Consider the following 13,905-nt stretch of genomic DNA (forward strand, 5'->3'; position numbering starts at 1 on the left):
TCCCAGGCTAGGGGTTGAATCAGAGCTGTAGCCGCCAGCCTGTTCCACAGCAATGGCAGATCCGAGCCAAATCTGCAACCTACACCACATCTCATGGCAACGCCACATCCTTAACCCACTGAATAAGGCCAGGGATTGAACCCGTGTCCTCATGCATACTAGTCGGGTTCGTTAACCACTGAGCCACGACGGGAACTCCTATATTGACAGAGTTTTGAAATTTTTTACCACCATGAAAGGATAGGAAATAGTGTCCTGTTGATTTAATTTATGTTTCCCTGGTAGTAGTGAGGTTAATAAGCATAGAAATTTACTGACCATAGGGAGTCCCTCAACTTGCTTCTTTCTTGATGTAATTTATATTATTCTGACAGATTTGTAAATGTTTTATTTTTATTAAATAAGCTGGGTACTACTTCTTTGTTGTGTATATGCAGATAATTTTCTAAGTTACTATCCCACTTTGTTGTACAGTTTTAATGTGGTTTTTAGTTTTGTCAAATTTACACTTTTTTTCTCTTTTTTATTATCTTGCTTGAGAAATGATTATCCCATTATCATAAAAATATTTTTTCCTTTTAAAAATGCTATGGTTGGTTTTCAATTGACTTAGAATTATTTGTTTGTTTAATGGTTTGAGGTAGGGATTTAGTATTTTTTTCCTATAGAAAAATAATTTCGCCAGCACTATTTACTGAATAGTCTGTTTTCCCACTAGTTATGTAATGCTCCCTCCGTGGAAAATTGTACTCAGTTTTTTTCTCGAATTGAGATTTTTTTTTTTTTTTTGGAAATAGGTAGTGCATTGCCTATGGCTTGAAAGTTTTTCATTTTTCATTAAACTTAATGGTATTTGTTACAGTTTTTAAAAGAAATTATTTAGGTACTGTTATCATTTTTTTTAAGAATTTTTTTTTTGTTTTTCTGCTATTATTTTCTTTATAGGAAATTCAAGAAGTGAAAACTCCTGAAGAACTAGAGACCTTTATGCTTAAACATGGAGAAAATATTATTGATACTTTAGGAGCTGAAGTAGACAGACTTGAGAAGGAACTGAAAGTAAGATATTTTCATAAAAATAATATGATAACAATGTTAACTACTTTTAGAGTACTTATCTGTGTCAGGCACTGTGCAAATTCCATCACTTGTGTACTTTCATCTTCTCAGTAACCCCATGATATATAGTCTTAATGGGTGAGAAAATGATTGGGTTGGAGAAGTTGGATAATATATTCAAGGAAGGAGGCAACTTGGAATTTGAACCTTTGTTGTTCAATTCCAGATTTCCTACTCTTAGCCACCATTTGCTGCTGCTTGCTTAGTTTCTAAAATAATCAAAGGTTTTTTGTTCGTCCTTTTTTTGTCTTTTTAGGGCCACACCCTCGGCATATGGAGGTTCCCAGGCTAGGGCTCGAATTGGAGCTATAGCTGCAGGCCTACACCACAGCCACAGCAGTGCCGATCCAAGCCAAGTCTGTGACCTACACCACACCTCACAGCAACGCTGGATCCTGAATTCACTGACCAAGGCCAGAGTTCTAACCTACATCCTCACATATACTAGTTGAGTTTGTTACCTCTGAGCTATATCAGAAATTCCTCAATTTAGTCTTTCTGATTGTTATTGTTTTACAGTGATTTTCACCACAAATGAACATATTTCCATAGCTCTGCAATCCTTGGCATATGCTAGATTCTTAATCCATTATTGTATTAATGAACATATATGAACAGATTCAAAGAGGTTGGACTGTAATGTTTATGATGTGCGATTGGTCTGTTCATCTATTGATTTTATGTTTTTTTTCCTATGAAATATTTCTCTTGCTAGTATGCTACAGTGAAAAGTTTGGTCAAATGTTATTGACTTTATTTATTTAGTCTTTTTTTTTTTTTTTTTTTTTTTCTTTTGGGCTGTACCCACAGCATATGGAAGTTCCCAGGCTAGGGGTCAAATTGGAGCTACAGCTGCCAGCCTATGCCACAGCCACACCGGATCTGAGCCACATCTGCAACCTACGCCATAGCTTGTGGCAACCCTGGATCCTTAACCCACTGGGCAAGTCCAGGGATCAAACCCGCATCCTCATGGGCCTAGTTGGGTTCTTAACCTGATGAGCCACACAATGGGAACTCCCTTCTTTGGCTCTAGAGATCTAGAAAAAATAAAAGGAAACAGAAGGTTCTCTTTTGCTATTACTAATATGGTGGTGATTTTTCCTTCCAGAAACGAAATCCTGAAGTTCGACATGTAGATTTGGAAATACTATAGCCTTGATGGAATGAATCACCTTTGAGGGAGCTTGGAAACAAGTTTGCTGAGACTACTATCCCACACTGAAGGAGTCAACGCCATTCAGAAGCTGGTTTTTGTTTTTTGTTTTTTTTTAAATGGAGGAAATATTTATATAAAGGACAATTCATCAGGCCACACAACTAAAATAACTTCTTAGTTCTATGAGATATATTTCAAGTTGAATCAGTTTGGAAATCATGTTTTTATGTTCCACCAGGAAGTAATTTAGTTATTTAAATTGTTCATAGTTTCTCATTTTAGCTGTCAGTGTGTATCATACCTTGCAATCATGTTTCCTTTCTTCACACTGGTAAAAATAAGGGTGTCCATAGATTATGCCTTTTAATTTGGTTCCCGCTGAAGATTTCACTCCATCAAAACCTGTCAATCTTGAACATTATGACTAAATCGTAGTTTGTGGTTTTTAAAACATTCACTCCATTTCAAAGTCTGTCTTTCCTTCCAGAATGTGGAGGTGATTTTTACAAACCTCGTAATTTTGCCCGGAGCACTAGGAAGAGCACTCTCCTAACCTAGTTTATCCATAACCGTTCATTCCAGAAGGGGCTGTTACCGAACTGAAGGAGGACATTTCAGTACACTCTTCGAAGTCATCACTATTGGCCATTTTGTAAAATGTCTTTTCTCTCCTTTGCTTTTCTTCCTTATTCAGTTTAATTTTTCCAATAATAGGAAATAGAAAATAAGCCTAGATATTTCCATGGACCAGTATGATGGCTGGTGTTTTTTTTTTTTTTTTTTTTTTTTTTGGTTTTGTTTTTTAACTGGCTTCAGTGCCGTAATGTGTATTTACATTTATAAGCATTTTAACATTCTGTAAAATGGACTAGAAATATTTATAATTTACAGACAGGACAGCATTTTATTTTTAATTTATTTTAAAAGAGGCACTACTTATGTAAATTTGAACTATGGAATCTTTCTTGCTTTAAGAGAAAGGTAGAGAAGTAAAACTCTCATGCAGAAACTTGTGGCCATGACTTTGTATACTATCATAGTCAATAGTGTGTCTGTCAAGTGAGTTTCTTCCAGTTACAAATGGGCATTTAGCATAATGTATGATCATAACATTATGTAAGTAGCTTTCTAATGATCATAAGGTATCAAGGTGAAAAAACATGCAATTCAGTAATTGAAAGTTTAGTGCAGAACTACAGCTGTGTCTCCATTCATCAAAACAATTCATATGCACTTTAAATTGTTCAAGTGCCCGAGAGCACTGTCCATGCAGGAGTGGTGGCCGGGTGGATAATCTCTTGGCTGCATAATGGTGTGTTTAAGGACCTACTTAAGTCAGTGTCTTAATGACTTACTTGGATTGAAGTTAATGAATTATAGCAAGTTGTAATGCTGGAAACAAAATAAACATTTGATTAAAGGGTTTGTAATGGTAATTTTTTTGATTCAGAAATGTCATTTCCTGGAAAATTGTGAAAATTTACATTGCTGTACATTTCTTGCCATTATAAAGCATTTGCATGCTGTGCATTTTAAGTGAAATAACATTCCAGTTTTATTTTTTGAGATATAAAATTGTTTTGTACACATACACACAAACACAATCTGATTCTCTGTTCTTATGGTTTCAGATTCTTCACACTACTTTTTTTTTTTTTTAATAATTTTTTTTTTATTTTCCCACTGTACAGCAAGGGGGTCAGATTATCCTTACATGTATACATTACAATTACATTTTTTCCCCCATCTTTTTTTTTTTTTAATATTTTTTTTTTTATTTTCCACACTACTTTTTAAAAAACATTTTTACCCGGTATAATTCACTCTCTACCCTCTGTGTCTTCCTCCCTCCCTTTCCCACCCGCCATTTTGTTATTCTGTGTCACGGCCATATGGGAAGGTACCAAATGGTAACCAATGTCCTCTTAGTAAAATTACTCTGAAAAAATTTACATAGCTAGACAAGAATATTAACTCATTAAAAAAAAAAACTCAACGTTCTTGTGCAGAAGTTATTCCAAATGGTAGGTTTTTTTAAAGGACTCCCTAAAATAGACCAATTCCTGCTATTTCTTTGAGTTTTCTAATTGGATTTTGATTGAAGTCATCCCAATTCTTAAATAATAATTGAAGGTTTATGTTTCTGTCCTTTCCAGTTCTGTTCTTTACTGATACTTTGAAGTTTAAGTGAAATTCGACAGAAAGAAGTACAGCCTGTCTAGGAATTTGAGTATCTTTTGGAATCAGGAAGTGTATGACAGACATCACTGGTCCTTTTTTTTTTTTTTCCTTCTAAATTAGTATCAAATTTGAATTTTGAAACCAGAGAATTTGGCCCCCTTTCTTTAAAGATGATATCTAGTTGTTCAGTTTTCTTATTTGTGTTTTTTTTCCAAATTAATACTTCTTATTTTAAGTGTTGCCCTTATACATAATGTTTGAATATTTAAGCATATAAATTTTAATATTTTAAAGAAAAATAGCTTCTCTAGTAGAATAATTGCAAAAGTAATGTTAGAGATCAGTCAAGGCCACGATTCCTGTTTGTACTAAGCTGAAATCTGGAAACTATCAAAGGTGAGTGAGTATACTTGTTTTTTAGTTCTGACTCTCTGTAGCCGGTCCCAAACTGGAAGGTGGCACATTTTTCTAGACCATGGCAGAAGGAGCGTGAAGGATGGAGACTTGTTTTTAAGTGGACCATGTTGGCTTAGTATTCAATTCCAAGGAGGGAGATACCTGAACATAATAATACTGAGGACATTGTAAGAATCAAATTGGAAAATTTTCAAGTTTTTTCCAAAATTAAAGTTCATATCTGCATGCATCCTCCTACACACACACACACACACACACACACACACACACACACACACGCACGCACATGCCAAATAACCCAGAACAAAATGGCATTAGACTTGAATTTGGGGCATATGATTTTGGTATTACCTTAATTATCCCATATTTTAGATAATGCTTTTTGCTAAAATTATACCACCTAAAGGAAATGGCTTAAGTTTTAAATCTGATAACTTTTTGAGGTAGAATGCTGGAAACTGCAGAAAATTGCACAGGCATTTGGAATTTATACTATCTTTCTTAGATTGTATTTGTCAAGCTTTGGCATTTCTCTTAAATGTGATGACCCCCAATTTGCCAAACTGTCAGAAGTCAGTGAAGCAAAGAATTGAAGGTAAAATGTTGATTCAAAGATTGTCTCCCCTAAATCCCTCATCTCTGTCTCTGAAATGAAACTTTGGAAGGCATTTATATAAAACATTAGTCTGGCAGCCTTTATATTTGCATTTAAGTATCCTTAGACTTAGTTTTTTGGAAAAGAGAAAAATTTTGTTTCTATTGTATTTCATCTGTCTGTGAAGCAGGTTAAGATTTTCCTGGTCCCTTAATAAATGTTGTGTGTAAATAAGAGCAGCTCCCCTCTTAGTCTGGGGTTCCCCCCGCCCCATAAATAAGTGCTTGTTAAATAGATACTTCCTTACCTTATGTGCAAACCTTAAAAATCATGACTTTGTTTTGAACAGAATTCATTTTGCCTTGAGTACACTTATCTGTGGCTGTCCTCATTTTACAAAATCAAGATAGAACAGCTCTTAATCATTTTATAATTCGTTTTCACTATAAAGAGAACTCTTACTAATATACTGTTAGGATATCATGTGCTCTGTGAAGTACAAATCTAAAAAGTTATAACCCTCAGTGATACATAGTATCACTACATTGTGACAAAATAAGATTATTTAAACATGTTAATTGCGTTATTTCTATTATGATGTGTCTATGTAGTATATTTAGGTGAAAAAAAATTTTTGTAAATTAAGAACACCAAAAGCAGAATTTTTGCCATGGCTCAACAGGTTACAAACCCAACTAGTATCCATGAGGATGCAGGTTCAATCCCTGGCCTCGATCAGTGGGTTAAAGATCTGGCATTCCTGTGACCTGTGGTGTAGGTCGCAGATGCGGCTCGGATCCTACATTGCTGTGGCTGTGGTATAAGCAGAGGGCTGCAGCTCTGATTTGACCCCTTACCTGGGAATTTCCATATGCCACAGGTGCAGCCTTAAAAAACGAAAACAAAAACAAAAAGCTAGAATCTAGGGCCAGCCTGCATTGGGATCCAGGCCAAATTCTATATTAATCCTATAGGCATTCCAACTTTGTTTTCTTTTTCACAAGAAACTAAACCAAGGTAATGATTCAAAATAATTTGGTATTTTGAGACGGCATTATTCTCTCCCCCAAATCAAGATATATTGAAAATAGAAGCACTACAGTTTAGAATTTGTGTAGCAAAATACAAATTGTATCTGCGTCTTTAAGGGCTTATAGAGTTTTTAAAATAGACTTAAAGTGAAAACATACCTGTTATGTATAATAGCTATCAACAGGATTCTTTGAGCTGTTTATGCCAGGTACCATATATATACACACACATATACATATATATATATATGCACACACACACATAAGCATTCCTCAGAGATACTGTGGGTTCGTTCCCAGACCACTGCAGTAAAGCAAATTATCAAAATAAAGCAAGTCACACAATTTTTTGTTTCCCAGTGCACATTAAAATTATGTTTACATTATAGTCTGTTAAGTATGCAATAGCATTATGTTTAAAAACACATCGTACAGGAGTTCCTGTCGTGGCTCAGTGGTTAACAGATCCAACTAGGAACCAAGAGGTTGCAGGTTTGATTCCTGGCCTCGCTCAGTGGGTTAAGGATCAGGCGTTGCAGTGAGCTGTGGTGTAGGTTGCAGACACAGCTCAGATCCCGCGTTGCTGTGGCTGTGGTGTAGGCCGGCGGCTATAGCTCTGATTGGACCCCTAGCCTGGGAACCCCCATATGCCGCGGGAGCAGCCCTAGAAAAGGCAAAAATACCAAAAACAAAAACACAACAATAACAAAACACACATTGTACATACCTTAATATATATATATATATGTTTTTTTTTTTTTTTTTTTTGGCTGCACCTGTTTCATGTAGAAGCTCCTGAGCCAGGACCTTCACCACAGCAGCAATCCAAGCCATACACTGGATGCTTAGCCACTGAGCCACAAAGGAACTCCCATACATACCTTAATTTTAAAAACTTTATTGTTGGAGTACCTGGGTACCTTATCAGGTTAAGGATCCAGTATTGTCTACTGTGGCTCAGGTTCAGTCCCTGGCTCAAGAATTTCCACATGCTGTGAGCTCAGCCCCCACAAAATAATTATTGCTAAAAAATGCTAATCATGAGCCTCTAGGGAGGCTTTTTGCTGGTGGAGCGTCTTGCCTTTATGTTGATGGCTGCTGACTGGTGGTGGTTGCTGAAGCTAAGGGTGGCTGTGACAGTTTCTTAAAATACGATGATGATGAAGTTTACTGCATCATTTGATTCCCCCTTGTGAAACGATTTCTCTGTAGTATTCAATGCTGTTTGATAACATTGTACCCATAGTAGAGCTTTCAAAATTGGAATCAATCAAACCCTGCCACTCTTTTATCAACTAAGTTTACATAATAGTTCCAGTCTTTTGTTGTTATTTGAATAATCACAGCATCTTCACCAGGAATTGATTCCATCTCAAGAAAGCACTTTCTTTGCTCTTTTTAGCAACTTCTCATCTGCTAAATTTTTAACATGAGATTGCAGCAATAAAGTCACATCTTTAGGCTCAACTTCTAATTATAGTTCTCTTGCTATTTCTACCATATCTGTGGTTACTTCCTCCACTTAAGTCTTGAACCCCTCAAAGTCACCTGTGCAGTTTAGAATCAACTTCTTCCAAACTCCTGTTAATATTTTGTCCTCTTCCCATGAAACACTAATGCCCTTAATAGTATCTAGAATGGTGATTTCTTTCCAGAGGTTCTCAATTGACTTTGCTCAGATAGATCAGAGGAATCACTATCTACAGCTCTATAAAATGTATTTTTAAAATAAGATTTGAAAGTTGAAATTACTCCTTGATCTATGGGCTGCAGAGTGGATGTTGTATTAGCAGCCATGAAAGTATTAATCTCATGGCACATCTCCATTATAACTCTCGGGTCAGGTGTATTGCCAATAAGCAGTAATATTTTGAAAGGACCATTACTCCCTCCCCTGTCTCTCCAGCAGTAGGTCTCAAAACTTGGCTAAAAATATTCAGGAGACCTTGTTGTAAACATATGTGGTGTCATTTAGGGCTTTGTTGTTCCATTTATAGAGCTCAGGCAGAGTAGACTGAGCCTAATTCTTAAGGACTCCAGGATTTTTGAATAGTAAATGAATGTACTATATACTGTGATACACGTATGCTATATTAGATGCCTGAGGGACCCTTCTAGAAGAAGGAAGATATGAGAGTGTTGTCAACCAGATAAGATGAATCAGTCCTGATGGTCAAGGGTAGTGGATGTCTCATCTGGATCATTCTCTCCTCCCAGGACAAGAACAGAGGAATTACTCAGGGCTATGGCTTCGGTCCTTTTTGGGATCACTAAGAACCGTCTGGACCAGAACCAAGCAATTGCTAAACATGAGCCAGTGATGAGAGGCTATTTCAAGTATAGAAGATGTTGAGATCCTAATTTGAGTCAATTTAATGGAAGATATTCTGAACAATGTCCATAAAGAATTCATGCATGTTTCGTTTTGCAGGTTCAGGTTCACTTAAGCTTCCTAAGTTTGGCAACAAATAAGATGTTCACAAAATTTCTGGATTTTTACAAATGTGCTCTTATTGCTCCCATCTTCGAAAAATAGACTAAAATAAACATAAATCTCTCTCTCTCTCACACGCACACCCCAAAACCAAAAAACCCTTCGACTACTTTTCCATTTCTGTTTCCCTTTACAGCAAGAGACTTAACTTGGTTGTTTATAACTCACTACTCTTCCCATTTTCTCAGCAGCCCACTCCAATCAGGCTTTTTTTTTTTTTTTTTTTTTTAATGGCCACACCCGCAGCATATGGAAGTTCCCAGGCTAGGGGTCGAATCAAGCAGCAGCTGCCTGGCCCACACCACAGCAACACTGGATCTGAGCTGCATCTGTGACCTATGAGGCAGCTTGCAGCAATGCCGGATCCTTAACTCACTGAGCAAGGCCAGAGATCCAACTCGCGTCCCCATGGATGCTATGTTGGGTTCCTAACCTGCTGCGCCACAATGGGAACTCCCCCCAATCAGGCTTTTGTCACTCTCTCGCCACTAAACTTGTCCTTGACCTCCATACTCAATAACAAGGCTTGATCTTACATGTTGATTTTACGTGATCTATCAGTCGCTTTTGACCCTGAATCTTTGGCTTCCAGAACCCCACTCTCTGAGATTCCCACCTACCTCAACAGCCATTCTTTTTCAGTCTCCTTTGCAAGTGGTTCCTCATTTCCCTTACCTCCAAGAAGTGGCGTGTCCCAGGGCTATGTCTCTTCTCTGTCTGCATTTATTCACTGAGTGAGTCAATCCCATGACTTAAAAAACCACTATTTGGAGTTCCCATCGTGGCGCAGCAGAAACAAATCTAACTAGGAACCATGAGGTTGCAGGTTCCGATCCCTGGCCTTGCTCAGTGGGTTAAGGATCTGGTGTTGCCGTGGGCTGTGATGTGGGTTGAGGATGCGGCTCAGATCCCGCATTGCTGTGGCTCTGGATCCACAGCAATGCCGGATCCTTAACTCACTGAGCAAGGCCAGAGATCCAACTCGCGTCTTCATGGATGCTATGTTGGGTTCCTAACCTGCTGCGCCACAATGGGAACTCCCCCCAATCAGGCTTTTGTCACTCTCTCGCCACTAAACTTGTCCTTGACCTCCATACTCAATAACAAGGCTACAGCTCCGATTTGACCCCTAGCCTGGGAACCTCCATATGCTGCGGGTGCGGCCTCAAAAAAAGACAAAAGTAAAAAAAACCAAAAACCAAAAAACCACTATTTAGCCCTGGATTCTCTTCCTTCAACTCCAGGCTCACAAGTTCAGTTGCCTTCTTGACACCTCCATTTGGTTGATGCGATAGATTATACATTTGTCACAGAAGACTAGTGCTTCTCTTATGACGTCGGAAAATTAAAAAAGAAATTTTGTTATTATTTTTTGTCTTTTTGCCTTTTCTAGGGCTGCTCCAGTGGCATGTGGAGGTTCCCAGGCTAGGGGTCTAATCAGAGCTGTAGCCACCAGCCTCCACCACAGCCACAGCAACGTGGGATCCGAGCCAAGTCTGTGACATACACCACAGCTCATGGCAACGCCAGATCCTTAACCCACTGAGCAAGGGCAGGGACCGAACCCGCAACCTCATGGTTTCTAGTCGGATTTGTTAACCACTGAGCCACAACGGGAACTCCGAAAAAGAAATTTTAAAAACTGAGCTTCAATTATTGCATTCACCAACACCCTCACTGTCAACTTTGAGTGCCCTGTGCCACTAAGCACAGTACTACCTCATGACTGCCTAGGCAGTGGGGGTAAGAAAGCTTCCGTGAGGAAGTGCCCTTTCAGGTCAGGCACAGAGAGCGCAGTGGCGGGGTGCTGTTCCAGGAAGGAGGGAAGGGATGTGGACAGAAATATGGTATTGATCCCTGGTAGCTGTACCCTATTAGGCTAATACAGTCTCATTCTAACAGGAATATCAGACTGCATTTCCATTCCTGAGAACCTGAGTGTTAAGACAGATTGATTCTTGCCGTCAATACTGAGCGAATTCCACTTTGCTACATCCCTGCTGGATCTGGAGAATCATAATGGATCAGAGTCTCATGCCTATTTTGAAATGGTGTCTACAGTGTCTCTGGTGGTTCAGTATATTTAACTTGTCTCCTCCTCAGTGTAGCTTCGAGATATTGTTTCTTGCTGGAGCTCTGAACTGTGATTTATCTGTTCCCGGTAGAAATAGTAAATAAATCTGGGAAAACTCTAAAACCCATTTTTATTGTAATTTTTCTTACTGAATTCTAGATGTAGCTTTAAGATGATTTAGTAAGAGATGAGAGGAGAGGTGGCTGTTAAACTCAGACGGAATCAATTTAAAATTTTACCGGCAGTTGTATTTGATATAGAATTTCTCAGTTTATTTTTTTTAATTTGTATTTATTTATTTTGCTTTTTAGGGCATATGGAGGTTCCCAGGCTAGGGGTTGAATCGGAGCTGTAACTGCTGGCCTCCGCCACAGCCACAGCAATGTAGGATCCGAGCCGAGTCTGTGACCTACACCACAGCTCATGGCAGCGCCAGATCATTAATCCACTGAGCGAGGCCAGGGATCAAACCTGCGTCTTCATGGATGCTAGTCAGATTTGTTAACTGCTGAGACACGACGGGAACTCCCTTCAGTTTATTTTGAAAGGGGAAACGTTTGGACCTCCAGAAGGAAATAGATGTCACAACTGTTTCCACCTCATTTGTTGCTGGGGCTTCTTTTCTGTCCCAGCCCAGCCAGATTCCTCCTGGCATCTGTTAACTACCTTCACTTCTTTGAGCCCAAGGCCTTGCTGTGTCCTAAAGATGGACTGGTTGTTGCAGTAGGACCACCCCTCAAAGCCTGGCAGTGTTTTCAGGTGAGAAGGCTTCAACTTTCGTATAAGCTACTCAATTTTATTGAGCTATATTTGACATATAACGTTATATAAATTTTGAGTGTATAGCATAATGATTCACTACTTATATACACTGTGAAATGATCTCAAGTGCAGTTAACATCCATTACCGAACAGAGTTACATTTTTTTTTTTCTCGTGACGAGAACTCTAAAGAAATGAATCCGTCTAGTATCCAAGAGAATGTAGGTTCGATCCCTGGCCTTGCTCAGTGGGTTAAGGATCTGGCGATGCCGTGAGCTGTGGTGTAGTTCGCAGACGTGGCTCAGATCTAGTGTTGCTGTGGCTGTGATGTAGCCCAGCAGCTGTAGCTCTGATTCAACCCCTAGCCTGGGAACTTCCACATGCCATGAGTGCGGCCCTAAAAAAAAAAAAAAAAAAAAAAAAAAAAAGAGAGAGAGAGAGAATTATTCTATTATCACTTTTCAAATACGCAATGCAGTACTGATTTTTTTTTTTGACCTTTATTTTTATTTTTTATGGCCACACTCTCGGCCTATGGAAGTTCCTGGGCCAGGGATCGAATCTGCAACGCCGGATTCTTGAACCCAGTGCACTGGGCCTCCAGATAGAACCCGCACCTTTGTGGTAACCTGAGCCACTGCAATTGGATTCTTAACCCCCTGCACCACTGCAGGAACTCCCAGTATTGTTAACTATGGTCACCATGCTGTGTGTTATATCCCCATAGCTTATTTATTTTATAACTGGAAGGTCTGTAGCTTGTGATGTCTTTACCCCTTTCACCATTTCCCCACCCCTGCCTCTAGCAACTGTTTCTGTAAGTTTGGAGATTTTTTTTTTTATAGTCCACGTGTAAGTGAGATCATATAATATTTGTCTTTCTCTAACTTATTTCATTTAGCATAATAGCCCTCAAGCTCCATCCATGTTGCTGCAAATGGCAAGATTTCCTTTTCATGGCTGAATAATATTCCAAAGTAGAGGTATATACATATTTATTTATCAAAACATAGTTGACTTAACAATGTTGTGAAATTTCTTCTTTTTTTACTTTTCATTTAAATTTTATATTTTTTTAATTTTTAGGGCTGCACCTGCAGCATCTGGACGTTCCTGTGCTAGGGGTTGAATCAGAGCTGCCAGCCTACACCAGCCTACGCCACAGACAGAGCTAGGGATGTGGGATCCGAGCCACATGTGTGAACTACACTGCAGCTTGCAGCAATGCTGGATCCTTAACACACTGAGCAAGACCAGGGATCAAACCCGCATCCTTATGGATACTGGTTGGGTTCTTAATCTGCTGAATCACAATAGGAACTCCCCTCCCTTTTTAAAAAAATGAAAGTTGCAACATTTATTTCAGGTTCTCTCTTTTTCTTCCCCTTTTTTCTTTTTTGCCACACCCATGGCATGTGGAAATTCCCAAGCCAGAGATCAAACCTGCGCCAGAGCAGTGACGGAAGCCACAGTAGTAAAAACGCCAGAGCCTTAACCCACTAATCCACCAGAGAACTCCCATGTGTTAACTTCTGCTGTACAGCAAAATGACTCGGTGGCATATGTGTACATTCTTTTTCATGTTTTTTCCACTGTGGTTTATCACAGGACATTGAGTAGAGTTCCCTGTGCTATACAGTAAGACCTTGCTGTTTATCCATCCTATCTATAATAGTTTGCTTCTGCTAATCCCAAACTCCCAGTCTTTCCCTGCCCTACCTCCCCTCTCCCTTGGCAACTGGAAGTCTGTTCTCTATGAGTCTATTTTTTTTTTTTTTGTAGATATGTTGATGTGTGTCATATTTTAGATTCTACATATAGGTGATATAATGATATTTGTCTTTCTCTTTCTGACCGACTTCACTTGCTCATATTCTCCAGGTCCATCCATTTTGCTGCAAGTGGCATTATTTCATTCTTTTTAAAGTGCTCCTTTTGTAATCTCTTTTTTTGTTGTTGTTCTTGAGTTGCATGTGTTCTTTATATATATCCTGGACATTAACCCTTTATCAGATATGTGATTTGCAAATATTTTGTCCATTTAGTAGGTTTCTTTTTTTTTTTTTTTGTCTT

The 13,905-nt window shown here is 38.7% G+C and overlaps 1 protein-coding gene across 2 annotated transcripts in view; it reads left to right on the forward strand.

Moving 5' to 3' along the window:
* Positions 1-3,703, forward strand: part of SLC30A9 (solute carrier family 30 member 9) — a 54,598-nt gene extending 50,895 nt beyond the window's left edge. Inside the window, exons 17-18 of one of the 2 annotated variants that reach the window (XR_014811823.1) lie at positions 946-1,059; positions 2,231-3,703. Coding sequence is in view for 1 of the 2 variants with exons in the window: in NM_001137632.1 (NP_001131104.1) it covers positions 946-1,059; positions 2,231-2,275 (159 nt within the window). In the remaining variant the exon portion in view is untranslated. 2 annotated transcript variants of the gene reach the window in all.
* Positions 3,704-13,905: the final 10,202 nt, after the last annotated feature.

The sequence above is a fragment of the Sus scrofa genome, chromosome 8 (assembly GCF_054392235.1).
Source record: "Sus scrofa isolate SSC_HxYL_T2T_F1_AM1 chromosome 8, Sscrofa_HxYL_maternal_Yorkshire_Landrace_v2.0, whole genome shotgun sequence".
Classification (NCBI taxonomy): domain Eukaryota; kingdom Metazoa; phylum Chordata; class Mammalia; order Artiodactyla; family Suidae; genus Sus; species Sus scrofa.